The 19,382-nt window shown below is 37.2% G+C and overlaps 1 protein-coding gene across 1 annotated transcript in view; it reads left to right on the top strand.

Annotated features, from left to right (window-relative positions):
- FGA (fibrinogen alpha chain) overlaps nucleotides 1-8,283 on the top strand; it is a 56,356-nt gene extending 48,073 nt beyond the window's left edge. Inside the window, exon 6 of the mRNA XM_044062432.1 lies at nucleotides 7,475-8,283. Coding sequence (XP_043918367.1) covers nucleotides 7,475-8,178 — 704 coding nt within the window. The 3' untranslated portion in view covers nucleotides 8,179-8,283. The remainder of the gene's footprint in view (nucleotides 1-7,474) is intronic.
- Nucleotides 8,284-19,382: the final 11,099 nt, after the last annotated feature.

Genomic DNA, 19,382 nt, shown 5'->3' with positions numbered 1-19,382 from the left:
TAGAAAATGAGAGCATTGTCATCTGTGCTTGAGTTTTCTGACTGCCCTACTAAGGGCATGGAGCTCAAACTCAAACCAGGGTCCAGAGACTACCAGTTGAACAGGACTTGGTACAGAATGATCCAAGGAAGATAGCACAACCTTATTATAGCCCATGACAAGTTCATGTGAATTGTCTGCGATGTGCTCTGATATAAGCTAGTGCACAACAGGAAAAGTACTCAATCCATCCATCCATCCATCCATCCTCAACTCCTTTTTCCCATTTTTGCACATGGGGTCGGGGTGTCATTTCCACAGTGACAATTATCTTGAGCTAAGGCTTACACCGCCGAGTGGCCAGCCCTACCATGGAGGAAAAGTACTCACGTTCTGTTCTAAATAAAAAAATGGGGGACATACTACAGGTAGAAATGAACCATACAATGATAAGACCATGAGACCATCACAACTAAATGTGATATCATTACACCTAGCTGGAAGACCATGCTCACGGGTAATTCTGAAATCACTCCACACAGACAGTATGAGGAAGTCTGGAGACATTTGCAGGAAAGTCCTTGCACAGTTGGGTGGATGATGTATGAGGTGCTACCTACAGTTTGTTTCTCTGTCTATAACAATCTTGTAGGACTGGGATTCCCCCATAGTAACCAAGGGGCACTGCAGCAGCAGGCATTAAAACACTGAGACAACTCAAATTCTATTACACCATGGACATTGAATAATGAAGAACCTAACTTCGGCAGTGGTATTAGTATAGAGTGATAAAGCCCTAACACCCAGGTGTCCAGAATCTGATTGCCAGCTTGGGCACCTGACTGAGCTGGTCAAAGAGGATGGGAGTAGGAGACCCTAGTGGGCTTTCCTTCCTAGGGGTTGTGACTTGGCTTTGGCTCTCCACCTGAGTGACACTTAGTGGCAGCATTAGTTGTTGCACCCATGGAACATGAGCCTAGGACATGCAATGCAATCTTGTGTATGCATGTTGCCAAGTGAGCATATGAAGGCACACTCTCTGTGGCTAGCAGCATGCAGCTATGCTCAATGAGCTGCCATGGGGAGGTTGCTACAGTGGGACACTAGTAGGTCTTTCCACAGGACTAGTAACCTGGCCCACTCCCTACCTACTGACTCTCACCACCAAAATATGGTTGGGCTTCCCATACAAGAATAAATGTTTAGCCCAGGGATGCCATCTCTTCCCTCATGAAACCAGTGGGCTGATCAGGTGCAAAGGAAGACTCAAGAGGCTGATCTTTTGGAGTGGAAAAAATAGCAGAAAAAAACTCGGAACCATTACAGCCACCACAGAACACATGGCCTTCATTGTTTACTAAGAAAAAATGCAGACATGCTAACAATCTAGAAGCCCTAGGCAGGTATTTGAGGAGCTAAATGAATGAGCAATTGAAACTCTTTTTAATTATACACCCATATCTTAGCTTTGAAACTTCCCGATGGTCAATTTAACCAGCCACTTTGGCCAGCTGCCATGCCATGAACTCCTGCCAACCAAGAAATTGTTTGAAATCAATGTATAAAGTTGACTTTTTCATGCCATTATACAAATACTTTTCAGATGCCAAGATTAGACATGCTGCATGTTGTCCTCAGGACCCTTTGCTGTCCTACATGTGAATAAGATATTGCAGTTTTCCATGAGAGAGTTAACAGAGCCATAACTCTCAACTATACAGATTTTTGCAGAATGTCCAGATTTTTGCCTCATATATTTGGTCTGTTTCTCATAAAATTGTGGTTTTCTGGCAAATCTTTGGCAAATCATTGAAGGTTGAAGACAGAAAATAATGACAGACATTTAAGTTTTAGACTTTATACCCTTCAGAAAATTCATGTTAATGCAAAACTTGTTATTCTATCAACCTTCTAAGTTTGTTAACTCAATATTTAAAAATGTGTCCCTATTTTTGGGCCTTTATCTCCCCATTATTTATGGCTTTGTCCAGATTTCTTGCTGTAAGAGGTTAAGAGGCATGAACTGAGCCTAGGTCATGGACATGCCCATTTAAGACATTCTAATTGCAGCAATATCAAGGTAACACTGACCAGAAAAAATTTCTAAACCTGAGACCTTCCTCTGCCATGAAAATATACACATTTGTGCAGGTACAGAAATGTGCTTCCAGTAAAAAGATAGCACTCCTTGCCCTGGTTTGAGCATCTAGCATACAGTCAGGACCAGAGGGCACTGTGGTGAGTGTTAATGTACCCAGTAGGCAACTTGTTGTTTCAAAACAAACCATGCATGAAACAATACTGGAAATTGTTGAGGACCAGTTAACTCTCAATAAAACTGCCTACCAAATCACTGCCAATTATAGTATCTTTCTATGTCTATTCTGGACAAACTGATTGAATAACTCATATCTAAAGAAGTCTCCATCAAACCAAGTACACTTATTATGGGTGATGTTTACTTCCCCATTTTAAAATTGGAATACCGCTACACCTAACAACAAATACATAACTCATTGCAGCCGAGTGATGCCTCCAAGTATTTCTGCAGTTACATCCTATTGACGCCCCTATACATCAAATACTGCTTGTTCATATTTACATTAATAGCTTCAAAACCATGCTACATAGAAAGTATTAAAATATTTCATTTTAAAGCATACATAATGCCAAACACAACTATATTGATATTTGACCTTTGTCTAGAGCTGGTAATGTTGTTTACATAATATGTATTTATATTGTCATAAATTTCATGTAGGTAAATATCTCAAAAACCAAGTAGCACAGACATAATTGCTTATCCTCATATGAAGGCTCTCAGGTGGATGAAGAAAATGCTGATGACAATATGTATGTAACAGGAGTGTTTGCTGAGATATTGTAAATTGTTTATAAGATATTACAAACTTAATAGTTACTGCGTTTATTGTGACTTATAAAATCCAGTTTAAGACCTAGAACCTAAATAAAACTACCACTGTAAAAATAGTATGTGCTGAAAAGCTTGTCATGTACAATTCTTTAGTAATCCTTATGGTTCCAGAGATATGAAAATGTGTTTGAAATGTGAGGACATAATCTGATTCTATTAAAGAAAATGCTTAGGCTCTGCCCACTGGAAGTTAACAGTGTAAACTTCAGAGCTCCACTGAAGTGAATGAGTTAAAGAATTTCTAATTTTCTAAATGCTAATTTCCCTTGATCAAATTGTTCCCCTCCCTACTATGATTAACAGTCTTTTTGATCTTGTCCTTATCAACTTTACTGCTTCCAGTTTACCCCTAAACTAATTCCTTAGTAAACAGTGACTAAATGAAACCTCCAAAAAAAACGGTATTTTTTTATTAATACAAAACAGCCGTCCTCTGATCTACTGACCTTCTTGACAACTATAAATGGCACAAGTCTCTAAATTACCCAGTATATGTTGTTACTACATACTCCACAGAATTCTGATCTTTTATAGACAAATGCATCAGTGAGTCTTTTCCCATCGACCACAAAGAGTAAGGCCTAGATGGCTGAATTCCCACATACACAAGCTTTATAACAAAGAGAAGAAACTTCAAGCCATCTCTAACAAATCCACACTCTCATAATGTTAAGGTAGGGTACCCAAATTATCCAAAAGATCCCTTATTTGTGGAACAAACATCATTTACATGTTAAATCATGTAACACATTGGCCTCTTTCTTATTAAGTCTTGATGAGCAGGTAGGTTCACATACATTTACTCCAAGGATTAACAATATAGCCCTTACTGATGTAAATCTGCTAGCCGCACTCACTATCCATGGCTAGGTTCTATATGGTCATTCAGACAACCTGCCTAGTACTAACTTATGAAACTATGAACATCTGAACATCCTGTAGCCAGAAAACTGTTATCAGTGCAGTTCCACAGGGCTCTGTCCTGGGTCTTCTGCTGTTTGGCATCTGCTTCTCAGAGTGAAAGCAGGTGTCAAGGCACTGTGGCTAACTAAATTTGCTGATGATTGCAAACTGGGTGCAATAGTAAAATCCCCTCAGATACACACACATACTCCAGCATACCCTGGCCCAGAATAATACTTGGTATGGCAGCAAAAGGCTTATCTTGAATATCAAAAATGCAAAATATTTAATTTTGGGAAGACATTACACCTCCGCTTCCACACTGATGGTACCCCTCTCAAAACAGATGCAATTGTACAGGACTTGGGTAGCTATATCAATAATAATCCTTTTGTTCATCACCATATCTCAGTTGTGGTTAAAGAAGTCCTTCTACCTTGGTCAGTGGATCCATAGGGGTATCACCTCTAGATTATATGCAGTCTTAGTCCCGCAATCCATCCATTCAATAATGTTGTGTTGCATCCAACTCTTATACAACCCCATGAACACCCACCATCCACAGAGTTTGTTAGGTAAGTAGACAATGGAAGTAGATTACTAGGCCTTTCTTCCATATCTCACACACACACACACACACACACACACACACACACACACACACACACACACACACACGGGATCCGGACACATGCTCGACTAGCATATGTCCGAATCACAAAACATCGATCACAGATACACGAAAGTGCTTAACATCGAAAAGTGCTTCCATGTATGTGTGCCTGTTTCGTAGATCAGACTACAGTGCAGGTAAAAGGGAAAATTCCCTTTTCCCCACTGTAGTGTGATCTCGGAGTGAGAATATTAAAGTAGGGGGTGTGCATGGGGGGCAAAGCCCCCCTGCAGAAACGTAGATTTTTTTTGAACTACACATACACAGAAGCGCTTTTTGATGTTAAGTGCTTTTGTGTATGTGTGTTCAATGTTTTGTGATTCAGACATATGCTAATCGAGCATGTGTCCTAGATCCATATACACACACACACACACACACACACACACACACACACACACACACACACACACACACACACACACACACACACACACTTATGAATGATTTTGAGCCACCAATCCACGCATCAACAGCATGTGTTTGGGGTGTGGGAGGAAACCCAGAGAAAATCCACATAAACACAGAAAACAAACACAAACTCTTCCATTATTAGATCTATACTTAAATATAATGCCACTTTTGTAATGTACCTTACAAAGCACCTTAACCAGCTTGAAAGACCCCAAATTTTGCTAACTTGGAATAATTCTGGAATGTACCATCGAAGTGGCACTAAAAACTAAAATCCCTGTCTCTGTGCTCTGTCATGTATAGAATCCTGAGGAGTGAACTCCATTTAGCCTTTCAGGAACTGAAATTCCCTACCTTTTCAGATCTCCTCCACCTTTGTAGAATGAAGGGTCTATATAACACTCATGTAAAAGACCTTATTCTCTACCACAAGATCAACAACACCTGTCGGAGTGATGGATCCATAATACATTGCATTGCATTGCCTGCCTCCAGAATAACTTCCTTCTATACATCAAAGACATTTAAAAACCCATCTACTTTCAAAACTAGCCTTGATGATTGGACGGGAGACTGCAAATCTGTGCCTGGGGTATGGCAAAATTAGCTTCATAGGTTTATAGGTTGATAAGTAAGTATTAGGCTAGCTGCCCTCGTGGGTCATTTTAACCCTAGCCAATTTCCCTTAAAGGTGAGAATAAAACCATGTATCTTGTGTTGTAAGGTAAGCACCATAACCTTTACACAAACCAAAAAATGCTTAAGACCAAAGGAATTAACTTATTGTTTTGAGGACACAAATTACACTTTCTATTGAAACACTAGTTTCTTGGGTGCAGAGGTAATTATTAAGCTAATTCGTAGATTCACAGGGCATAGATTGTTACTAGACAAACGATCCAGCCAAGTCTTCCCATAAGAATAATGATATCCTATGTCCAAATAGGACATTGCAGGCCAGACATTTATAAGCTACCTCTGTCCATAAGGGACATGGGTACCAGGCCTGCTGTAAATATTCTATTCCCTATCCACTGGTCTAGGTTGGGCTTAAACTGGATAATGGACAAACTCAGCTTCCCATGGATGGGAAGTCTGTTCCATAGGAGGGACAGTCTCTGGGACACATATCTGTCTCTCCAGCATGTTCTGTTTAAGTCAGACAAACTTTATGTCCCTAGACCTTGTATTTTTGGCACTATGGATATGCAAGAGAATCATAAATGTGGGGTTTGTGCATGCCTTGTAAACCAGGCATAAATCAACCCTCAGCAATCTGTGGAATAGAGGGAAAGGGCTTTAAGAAAATCTGCATAAGGCAGGTTTGCTATGCCTTGTATTCTTTTTGTAAGGAACCTCTGAGGTCACTCTAGTTGCTGCATATGTCTGGTCAGGTAAATGCCGAAAGGAGCATTGTACTCTATGACTGGAGTGATAAGGGTGGAGTACAGTGGGATAATGACCTTTTTGGCCCTAGATGTCATGCCTTTACTTATAAATTGCTCAACATAAAAGGATTTCTTCACCACTGCAGACATGTGGTGGTCAAAGGTATGGCTACTATCTACATGCATATCCAGATCCCTGTCCACTGGATTGACGCTTAAGGGTATATTATCAACATGGTAATTAGCCAGGATGGTTGACTTTCCAAAGGGTACAATTATTTCTCAGCATTGAGTTTAAGACCATGGTTCTGGCACCATTTATTAGCCAGAGATAGACCTTCCTGAAGAATGCTAGTGTCTGCAGGAGAGTCAATGATAACCCCCAGCTTGCAATCATCTGCAAACTTAGTCAGCCATAAATCTTCAACATTTGCTTCCATTTCAAAGAAATAAATGCCAAAAATGAGCAGCCCCAAATACTGAACCCTGGGAGACTCTGCTAGTTACCTTATTACCAATGGCAATTAATATACTGTCAATACCAAGGGGTATTACAGTTAACCTTCATGATGGCCCTTCATCTACAAGCTTAATATGGACCAAGAGTTTTATGAAGTGTGTCTCAGATTTCTGTTCTACTCACTAGATAATGCTGTGTTACTATAAGATATCTTATTCAGTATGAATTATTGACAGACTGTTTAATTTCATTTCTAAAAAATGCTTTTCCAATTTTATTTTCTGAAGTTTTAATTTGCATTGTCATAATCACTTGTACAATTATGAATGTGACTAGTCTAGTATTCCAACACAGTAAATAAAGATGAATAAATGAATGAATGCAAACTGCTAAGATGAGAGGAGGCTGCATAGTTTTTCAGAAAATTTTCTAACATTGCACATCAGATTATTAACACAACATTCCTTTTCAAGACATTTATGTCTGTGGAGACCAAAGAAAGGAGAAAATATTTAACTAGAAACTTGAAACCAGGTTAAGTACAGTCCTCCAGAGAAACAGCTTTAATATGCTGACTAGATGTGCCATTGAGGAAAGCTTTGTGTGTGTGTGTGTGTGTGTGTGTGTGTGTGTGTGTGTGTGTGTGTGTTATTTACTATTTTTCATGTCTGCTGTACATATGTCTTCTTTGTTGTTAACCTTAAATATTTGTCCTTTTTCAGATTGTGAAGACATCCACCATAAGCATACATCTGGCTCAAAGAGTGGCCTTTTCCAAATAAAACCATCTGGTTCTCAAAAAGTCATAACAGTTTACTGTGATCAAGAAACTGGTTTGGGAGGCTGGGTTGTGATCCAACAGCGAACTGATGGGTCACTTAATTTCAACAGAACATGGGATGAGTACAAGAAAGGTTTTGGCAGTATAGATAGCCAAGGAAATGGAAACCTATGGCTGGGGAATGAGAATATCCATTTGTTGACCAGCAAAGAATCTGTGCTTCGCATAGAGCTAGAGGACTGGTCAGGAAATAAGGCATATGCAGAATATTATGTAACTGTGGGATCGGAGTCAGGAGGCTATGTTCTTCAAGTCTCCCATTATGAAGGTGATGCTGGGGATGCATTAATTAAAGGGACCCCAGAGGACAGCCAGAACACACACCATAACGGCATGAAGTTTAGCACCTATGATAGGGACAATGATTTATGGGAGGAGAACTGTGCTGTGGCATATGGAGGAGGCTGGTGGCACAATAATTGCCAAGCTGCTAATCTTAATGGCATTTATTATCAAGGACAGTATGACCCAAGGGATAATGTGCCATATGAAACAGAAAATGGTGTGGTCTGGACTTTATTCAGGTCAGGTGACTATTCCCTCAAAGTCGTACGTATGAAAATTAGACCAGTTGAGACACAATAAATCAGTGAGGCATATAATGGTTGCTTTGATTTCTACCTCTTAATTACATTGTAACACCAAAGATATAGCAGCACACACGTTTTTATTAAAAGTTTTTAAATATAACATTACATGGCTTCATTTTTTTAAATCTTTGGATCATAATGCATACAGTGAACAAACAAACTTAAAAGGAGTTCATGTAGACTGGTGTGTGTGTGTGTGTGTGTGTGTGTGTGTGTGTGTGTGTGTGTGTGTGTGTGTGTGTGTGTGTGTGTGTGTTTGTAGATGTGTGAAAGAGAGAGACTACTCATTTTAGTTATGTTTCATAATTGGGAAAAAAACTACAAGAAAAACACAATCCTTTTGTGATATGATTACAAGTGGGATTAACCTGATCAACAAAGTATAAATAAAATAAGATAAAAATAAAGAATACTTATTATCGCGATGAACAATTAAGAGACATAGATGGGATCCATGCCTTTCAATTATTCAGAATTTTACCTCATATTTTTGATCTGTTCTATGTACCCTTTAGTTCTCTACAAAATGTCTAAAATTTCTCTAGATATTAAATGGTTGTCACATACCTTGTATCAATTCTTAACCAGTGTTTTTATGTTATGTCTAATTTGTCATAATTATTTAAACTTTAGATTTCTGTTTTATTTTTGAAGATTGTAAAATCATTGTTCTTAAAATGTTTTTAATAATTTGAAGCTTTTCTCACCGGGCCTCCGCTGAAAATGGGTTTCTACCCAGTCGGACTTTTCCGGTAATCAAATGTTAATAAATAAATAAATAAATGCAAAATTTGTAGTCTTATTGAAGATTGAAGTCAATAAATAATGACAAACATTTGATTTTCAGAGTTCATGTCCTTCAGAAAATGCATGCTAAAGCAAAACCTGTTATATTAACAACTTTCTAAGTTTATACATAACTGCTGGTTACTCTAATGCTGGGGTCAGTTATTCTCCTTGCATCCCTAATTTTTTTTGTAATTGTCCATCATCTTACTCAAATTTTAGATGTGTATAGGGGTCCTGGATGTAAGATCAATGTACCAGAATCACTGGTGATCTTTTTTCTTTTGATTTCACCAACAGATATATAAAACATGGAGGGGAGAAAGAGAAAGAGAGAGAGAGAGAGACAGGTTTATAACTCAGAACCTCCCAAATCTCTAATATAAACTCACTTTGCATGTGTATATGTATATATATATATATATATATATATATATATATATATATATATATATATACATACACACACATGGGTCTACTTCTTTTGTTCGAAATTACACCTGTTCAAACAAGAGAAGTTCGAGAACAACTTTAGCGAAAGTGCACTTAAGCGAAAGTGCACTTTTGCGAAACTCAGTTTACAAAGCCACAGTACAGTGTGGTCAAGGAAATATACCTTTTCCCCACTGCAGTGCGATCTCATAGCTAGTATATATAAGTAGCGGGGTTGTGTTTTAGTTTGATGGACCTTCGCTACTTATATATATATGCAGTCCAAGATCAGTAAACTGAGTTTCGTGAGAGTGGACTTTCACTTAAATGTACTGTCATTAATGTGGTTCACAATTTTCTCTTGTTTGAACAAGTGTAATTTGGAACAAGAGAAGTAGATATATATATATATATATATATATATATATATATATATATATATATATATATATATTATTCTATAACTATACTAGGTGCCCCATGTGTTATGCATGGATATATACTGAGCCAAAAGTAATTAACTTAATAAGAAAAACATGCTTATTTGACATGCATACGTGTTTGTAGATACTATAATAGATTTTTTGATCAATTTTTCAGACCAAGACTATTTATATAAAACAAACTGACTGCACCTGCTTCCTTTATCAGTTTAAGGATCTGTAGAAATTCTAGTGATGTCACAATCAGGATCAGTCAATAAAGAAGATTCTGGATTACTTGAATTATTACTCATCAAAATGTTTTCACTCTAAGGAGGTAGTGAAGATTTGTCAAGTTCTGGTGCTACTGATAAATTCTTCTGCCTTAACTCTAAACATCTTATTATCAGCTGGAAATTATAGTTCAGTGAAGTGTTTCCTGAAGCTTCTGTACTCTTGCATATCAGGATCTTTAACCAGATACAACCTAAAATGCTTGGTAGTATCACTTACAGCATATCTCACAATTCCAGGCACAGAATTTTTCAGAAGAACATAAAAAGCAAAATTCATCCTTACTCTTTCCCTTTCTGTACAACTGGACATTTTGAAGTTTTATGAGGATTTAACATTATAAAACTTCTCTTTATGCTGCCTTTCCTGCAACAGCAGAAGTCACATTTAAGGAAAGCAAATGGCAACTACCCGTTAACAAGTGTGCTGGAGAAAGGATTACAGATTCCAGCTGTGCATTTCTGTACTCAGGAATTAGCAAAGAATCTCAACCCCCCAGGATATAGCTGTAGGTAGCAATTCCAGTCCCCCCATGCTGCTCCCTGATATTGTGTCTTCCCCTACTTTAAATTGAGAAGATCAGTCCTAAGCTCATTCACCTTTGTTTGTAAACTGCAGTAAACCACTTGCTACACTTGTTGCAAGCACCTTACTACAATTTATACCACACACAAAACACTAAAGCACTTCAGTCTTGACTGTAAATGCATTACCGGCATTCACTTCTGAGTACCAGTAATGCCTAAAGAATTATTGGCATCTGCAGATCACACCCTGTAACACTTTATGTCCATGGTGGCTGCTCGCTTCACCCCACCCTAACTACACCTCTGCCTTGGATGCAGTCTTGACTGCTCCCCATAATACCCATGTTTGATTAGCAGCACAGGCGCTGCAAGCAATGAGACTGGTAGGATGGAGATGATTATAGCTCACCAGATGGATGACAGCTAGTGGCAGCATTAACTGTTATATCCATGGAGCACAAGCCCACACTTAGCAGCCTGGGTAGTACTATGTGCACATGTGGAGGTACTCGCATCTTCCCAAGGTCAGGCACCATTTGTGGAGCTCTGGGAAGCCACTGTGGGAACAGATAGGCTGATTGGGTAATAGGAATGAAGCCATCAGCCAGGATACTATGAAGATAGTCGGAAAGGGAAAAAGTATTAAAAAACAATATGCGCCAACCTCAACCTACTCTGTAATGAAACATCAAAATTCACTTTTGACCTCACTGTCCCCTTCCTTGATACAGCAGCAAGCTGCAATATGAAATTATACACCAATTTTGAAAAAAATACATAATGTAACAGTCCCTTCTAGCACCAAATATCATGGAAAATTCAAAACTGAACCATCTTGTTGGTCTAGTACCTTAAATACATTCTACAACAAAAGAAATAATCTCCTTAAATTATATAACCGAAACAAAACTATTTTTCTCAAGGAAAATATCAAAAGCATTACAAAAAATGAAGAACACCACTAGATCCACTAAAGGAGTCCATGAACTTAAGCTGGTCTCTGAAGCCAAAGGTAATTATACATTTTTCTTTAGCTATCTTAGAAAACTAAGAAACAATTCTGCACATTGCTCTGAACTTATTCAAAATGATGCCTCCTATTCTGACCCAACAGACATTGCCAACATCCTTGCAAACAAATTCAATGACAGTTTTACCCCTACATTTCTATCCAAAGCCCTGAAATACCTGAATGCATTGCTCTACCAATTATCTCTAAAGATCATTTACTGAAAGTGCTAACCAAGACCAAAAATACTTACTCCATTGGACCTGACAATATGCCTGATTGTTTAATTAATAGGGTTAAACATGTCCTTGCAGAGTCATGACTTAAATTGTTTAGCCTAAGTATAGTTACTGGTTTCATCCCTGATGAGTGGTGACTGCATCAGAGATGCCTGTCCATAAGTGCGGCCTTAAAACTGACCCAGGTAATTACAGACTTACCAGTCTTACAAGCTTCACCTGTAAAGCCATGGAATACATTATGACTGATCTCATAAACTGCAACATCAAGAATCTTATTTGATTTGACTACAAAAGTTTGGCTTTGTGAAGAGTAGATCCTTCGGTAAGCTTGTTTGAAAAAGTTACAGAGTCTGTAGATGGTGGTCATTTGGTGCAAGCAGGCATATCTTGATCTGGCCAAGATCTACAATACCATTCTCCATGCTGGAATCATGCAAAACGTAAATATATTAAAAATCAACTCATGTGGTAAGAGGTATTATTAGCAAAGTGGCAACAAAACAACCCACACGGTGTGAGTTACAGGAGTCTCATCAGAATGTATGAAAGTGAACAATGATATTCCTCAGGGCTCAGTTCTTTTTTTTTTTTTTTTTTTTATTTCCTAGATCTCTATGCAAAGAGCCAGGACCTCTGGCTAACAAAATTTGTAGATGACTGCAACTGGAGGATAGCTGTCAAATCACATTCTGATACCCAAACACTCCAGCATAAATTCTCCATGGTAAACTCCTGGCAAATAAAAATGGGCTCAAACAAAATGCTAAAAAGTATAGTATTGCCACTTGTAGCAGACATCACACTGTATAGACAATATATTACTACAAATGAAAATATAGTCAGGGGCCTAGGAACTTGGGTTGATAATTCCCTCTCTTTTGGCCATCAAGTGACAATGAGCCCCATAAAATCATTTTATTTAGCACAGCTGACTGCTAAAGGAATATTTTCAAAGTTGGAAGATGTAATGACTTCTTTATACTTAGCAGTGATCAGATCAAAATCCCCCCTTTGGGATGTATCACACTAAACATATCAAACAATTGTAAAAACCCCAAAGGTTCCTAACCAAAAAAAATCACCAGTATAAAGTCCCCGAACTATCAAGACAGGCTGAAAGCCTTGTTCCTTTCTTGGTGTCTCACAGGCTTTTGAGGGAAGATCTCTGCCTCACTTACCATGTCATAAGAGATCCATTTGTCTTGGACTTACTGCATCCTCACTACTCCAGTGGCTCTACCAATATTAGAAATGAAGTTGTAAATCTAAAAAGATGGCTTAGTGAGGTCCAGTTTGTGGATAAAAGCACTTATCCTTACTGAATAAAACTGAGTTTTTTGGTAACCAAGTCTACATGATTTTTATTATTTTTAAAACTACGTATTTACTTTTGAAGTTTTAGACAGCTATTAGCTCTTACTGAATATTCAAAGTTTAAGTGATTGCTGTGATTTTTGAACAAACAACTAAAGACTGCTGGTTACTCTAATGCTGGGGTCAGCTATTCTCCTTGCATCCCTAATTTTTTTTGTAATTGTTCATCATCTTACTCAAATTTTGGATGTGCATAGGGGTCCTGGATGTAAGATCGATGTACCAGAATCACTGGTGATTTTTTTTCTTTTGATTTCACCAACAGATATATAAAACATGGCGGGGAGACAAATTTATAACTCAACACCTCACAAATCTCTAAAATGCACTTACTTTGCATGTTAAGCAGTTTGACTTATTATCTTCCTTTAAACATAACCTGGATAGGTATTCACAAATTTATTCTGATATTGACTGGTATGACCCTCCTAGAGAATGCACCACTGAGGGAGATAAATGACAAGGAATAAATTCTCATAGAACTAAATGGCTTTAAAGTATTTTGGAAATCTATGAAATAAACTGCAGACTCCTAATTGTCATTCTTCCTGATAGGAATATTTACAGTTTGGACCATTTGCTATACTTACCTATTATTTCGAGGATAGTTAGTACTGTAAGTATTATGTTTGAACTTCCATTGATTCACAAAGCTGTGAAAGCCCTAACTCACCAATTGGGAATTATTACCTAATATTACTTCATCTATAATTCCAGGGCTAGCAAAGATAATTTTAAACACTGCAACAACTCTCTGACTTGTGGTTTCATGTAACTGTACATCTTCTGGAAATTTCAAGTAGTCCTCTCCACATATTAAATAAATTATCTCTTAGTCTCATTTAATGTGAGCATTAAATGTCATAAGGTATTATCACCTCTTTCTGACATTAGTTTATGAACATGCTGCAAACTTTATTTTTGCACTGTTTATTCTACCTGTTTGGACATATTAGACGAATAAAGAGCAGAATAAGCCCTGCCATTACAGCTACTCATTCTTAAGAGTAACTCATAGATCTTATTTAACATGCCTTCTCAAAGATGAGCAAGAATAATGACTCTTTCACCTTTGAGTAACAAGCCTTGACTACAGGAATACACATCATGATATAGAACATAAATATTCAGTGCAATATTGTAGCATTATCTGACCAACCCGTTAGGATTATATCATGCAACTACTGTAATGTAGGCAAACTATTCCCTCATAGCTTCCCAGTAGTCATGGGTAACTGAGAAACAATCCATAGCACTTCCAGATCTTCCTCAAATAAATCTTCCTTACACTAATGCAGACATGTACTGCTTAGTGTTTCAACTATTTGTATTAATTTACAAGGTTTCTACTGAACTTAGATCATATTTTTGCAAATATTTCAACATCCTTTCTAGTCTTGCAAATACCTTGTGAAGTGGTTTATAGTCTCATTCCACAATGACTGTTATACCACAGATATTGTGAGAAACTGAAATGCTGCCAGCCCAGCTAGCTGGAATTTTGTAAATAATTATATGTCACTTGAAAATATTAATATGGTTTATATAGAAATGTGACACTGTCAGCCCAGCTATCTGGAATTTTGTAAATAATCATATGCCATTTGTGAATATTAATATGAGCCATATGCTTATCTTACAAATTTAAGAGAACTATCTGTTATGTGTATATTAAACTACTGGTGCAGAAGTGAGTGTTGAACTGTATATTTTGTACTGAGCTTCAAGAATGTAACCACAGTGTACCCTACTGGAAAAGAACTGAAATGTATATAAACTATATTAATAGCAGAAGTTGAAACAGAGTTAACTTGCAAAACTTCAGGAAAATAAGTTAAAAGCATTTTACAATGTGCTATAAAAAAGTTGGTTTCAGTGCAGCAGGCAGACACAATGTCTAAAGCTAGAGGTTTTCCTATTGTCTGGAAACAGAAGTAATTGCTAGGTTTCAAATGAAAAGTGTTAATTGTTTTATGACTTCCAGTTCTAGGCAAACATCTGAGAGGTAAGCATTTTTCACAGAGAAATGTTAAATTCTGTTGCTATCTGTTAGCCTGAGAACTGAAGGCAAGTGACAATAGTGATGTCACCTAGCTAACCCAGCAGTAATGTGTATTACTGATTTAATAACTATCTCAGAGAGTGAGTCTGTGTATTTTGTATTTGTCTTTGGACCTGGAAACATCCTTTCATCAGCACTTAATAACTGCTAATAGTAAGTAACTAGATTACTGTGATTTCTCTTAGAGATAGGAATATAGTAAGATTAGTTTAGATGTTTTCTGTATTTATGTGAGACTGTCCTGCAATGTTGTTTTAAAATATTTCCTGTGATTCTGAACTCTGTTGTCACTGTGTTGAGTTATTGAGTATTGTCTTGTTCTTTTATTATTTATTACTAAATATATTTAAACCTTTTAATTGTGGCTGGTTTGTTTAGAGATATTTAAGCTCTTAGAGTGCTTGCATTTGTATTTGGTGACACTGTATAGGACACTCCAATAGCCTTGCTATTGGTCACACTTACCGTTTGGATAATAGTAACATCACACAGTAGGATTGGTCACCATTTGGGAAGGGCCTTATAGTAACTGATAAGTAAGGGTGGTTGGTGGCAGTGATTACTACCTTATAATCTGGGCAGAAGGGGGCATAGCTAGTAAACTGGTGCCAGCCTTCCCCAGGGGTGTCTGTGTGGTTGTATATAAATCAAATCTCAAAGTGTGCATGTGTGTCAGCTACGTGGGCAGGAACACAAAGCACTGGTTGGACAGAAAGGGTGCTGGAGGTTTTGGCTTGACCACTCAGCTGAGATCTTGACCCTATAGCTGTGCCAGTGGGGAGTCTTATTGGAGATTTGGAGAAAGAGGGAGAAACCAGCCCCAAACTGACTGTGATCTCTGTGTGCTCTTAAGAGAAATTGTACTGTACTGTGTGTGTATACTTGTCATCCTCCCAATGTGCACATCCCTCACTGGTGCTAGTGGTGAGGATTGAGGCTCCTTTATTACTGGGCCAGTGCAGGAGTGCCACAGATATAATTATGGAATATTTGTCAACTAAAAACTATTGCTAACAGCTTAAAGAACACCTTCTTTTTTGTTTGAACATAGCATGTCTAGGCAACCATAATTTACTGGTCTATCTTCCTGCAATAGCAATGAACCAAAAACTTGCTGGAGAGCATCTACCAGCAATGTAGTACATTGGGACACTTCATAGAATTTAAGTGTAGGCACTGTACTGGTTGGATGTTTATATATTTCAAAATGTTTATCTTGTTCTGTTGGCTAAAACCATTCTACAGCTTGCTGTAGTAGCTGCTTAAGCAGTATATGCCATCTGGCAAAACAGAGATGAGCATGTAAAGATATTATGCCATAAAAATAATACATAAGAGATTATTTATCACGAGGTGTTTGCATTTTTGCAATTTCTTTGATTTTGGCAGCAACAGATTTAAGTACTTCTGAAATCAAAATATGTCCCATGTAGGCAACAGACTCTGCCTTAATCTGTCATGCAAGCCATATTTTTGCTTGGTAGCTCCCCAGACTCAAAGATAAACAATTATATTGACTGCATTTTCTATTCCTTCAATCATAACAGCTAGAACCAACTGAAATATTTCCAGAGGTGAAAATATTCCAGCTAATATATATATAAGTACCTGTTGAAAATGTATTAAAAGTGTACAGCTGAGAATTAGCTTCATCAAATTTCATCTGCAGTATTTTTGGTCAGCATCAAGAAAAGAGAAGAACTTAGTATAAGGCATTGCTGTAACAACTTTCTTGTGGATAATATTCCTTTTGCTAAGTCTTGAGAATGTATACATATTCTCAGATAGTGTCTGCATCAAGAAAATTCATATGCTAGATACTAATTTGCTTGGCTCTGTTTGCCTATGATTCCTACAGATTATTTGTGCTTCAGTCCTTTCTCATTTCTACCTCTTAGTGCATCTGGAACTCTCCTTATTGCATGAATCACTACTATTCCTCCAGAGAAAATTGTAATATGATACTCTTCTGTGTAGACTTTGCAGGCAACCCAAGCCTAGAAGCAAATCAGATTACCTCTTCTGAAAGCAATAACTACATTTAATTCACATTCAACACTTTCAAAATTCCATTTTTGAACTTGCAATGAAGTACTAATTGTATAAGGTCTTTTGGTATAACAGTCTCTTTTATTATTTTGGACACCATGATACTTTGTTCTGGCACTATGTGTCTCTTTAGCATCTACTATAGCAGCTAAATGACTCTGAATGTGAGCACATCTTGTGACATATAGGGAGATGGAAGGTGTCTTTGAGACTATAATTTGTGATAGTTCTTATATTCTTTCTCTGTGTCTCTTTGGTATTGTTAGATTTATATTCTACCTTTTGGCTTTTTTTTTCTGCATTCTGTACTAGCGAGTGACTCACTCACTATACAGCATTAGTCATTTTAATCAAACCAAGTGCCTCAGAAGCATTATGGTCATTATGGCCAAAAATGTTTACTTGCTTTTATGTCTTTCCCAACATTATTCTACACCTATTTTTGTACATTTGTTCACAATCCAGCCATATCAGTTTCACAGGTTTCTATTTATGCCCTGAATACATCAAAGGAATGGTGAAGATAGGTACACTTTATAAATCAGGTTCAATGCCTTGTATCTAGAATTTGATTATGTAAGGATAAGTTGAGCTAAAATAATATAAGGCATGCTTCCCCCAAAAACCACCAATTCCACACAATACAACATTAAAATGACATTGGCATTAAACCTATCAAAAATAAAGAAAAATACCAACAAACCCCCCTATATAAGCCACAAATAAATAGCTTTAAGTAGAAGGCAAGCCCCATTGTACCCCTCTATGTCGATGGCAAGCCACAGCACCCTCCATACTGAAATATACCATATCCATGGTTGCACCAACTTGAAAATGGGAAATATGTCCCAGAAATTGCTATCACTGATAACAGACTAAAGGAAATCTCACCATCAGTGATATAAAACACTTACTTGTACTTTACCCTTAATAACAAGTGTGATGATGTGAGGTAGTGCCAGCTGTGCCAGGGAGAGTAGGGCAGTGCATGTGTAACATATGCCAGCATAGCTAGCTAGAGTTTTGTAAAGAATTAATTACATGTCATTTGAATATGAAACTGATTTGTACAGATGCTTGTGTTAATAATGTATTTGTAAAGTTACTTGTGTTAAAAATTCTATCAAGAGTGGGTCCTGCTGGACAGAAAAGAAATATACATGTAAGTCAGATTGTAATGTTGCAATTGATGAAATGTATATATTTTAACAGATGATAATGGAAGGGAATGGGTTAAGGTCAGTCCAGCTAACCTTAAGAAAAATTGCCTGAAATTAAATGACTTGGTTCATGCCATAAAGATTTTATCTCACATATCTGTCTGAATGCAGTGTTGGAAGTGCTGGAATTCTTTTACAGTTTCTTGATGTCATACTAAACCTTAACTAAGTTCTATGTGTGAATTGTGACACATAGTGTCAGATCCTGGCTTAGTTTCTAGTGAGGGGGTTTTGTATGAACCACAGAGTCAGGTGATCAGATGTGATGTCATTCTATAGCCAGCACTGAAATTATATTTAAATACTAATGGGAGATGGGATAAGTACACTCTGTTTTTTGGACCTGACACAAGAGACACTCATTCACTTAATCTTGCCTTGCTTTATTAAGTAACTAAAGAACAGTAATTCTTCAGTCAGTTAGAAAAATATAGTGAGACTAGCTAAATATTTTATTTCTGTATCTGTCTGAATCTTTCCATCAGTGTCTTTTTTATATTTCCTGTGATTGAAACTCTGTTGTTTTTTGTAAATAGATATTCAGTATGTTCATGTTTTCTTTGTATTATTTATTATTAAATATATTTAAACCTTTCATTGTGGTCAGTCTTTTAGAAAATATTTAACCTTTGAGAGTACTTGCATTTATTTTGTGGCATTGTGGCTCCATGTTCCTGAAGTCTTGCTGCTTAGGTAACACTACAATTTGTGTAAGTATTAATTGTAATAAGTGTAATTGGATACCCTTGTAAGAGCCTTAAAGTAGCTGGCTTTGGGTGTTC

Source organism: Protopterus annectens, chromosome 2.part1 (genome assembly GCF_019279795.1).
Source record: "Protopterus annectens isolate FY-2018-M chromosome 2.part1, PAN1.0, whole genome shotgun sequence".
NCBI classification, from domain to species: domain Eukaryota; kingdom Metazoa; phylum Chordata; order Ceratodontiformes; family Protopteridae; genus Protopterus; species Protopterus annectens.
This window is presented reverse-complemented; position numbering and strand designations above follow the sequence as displayed.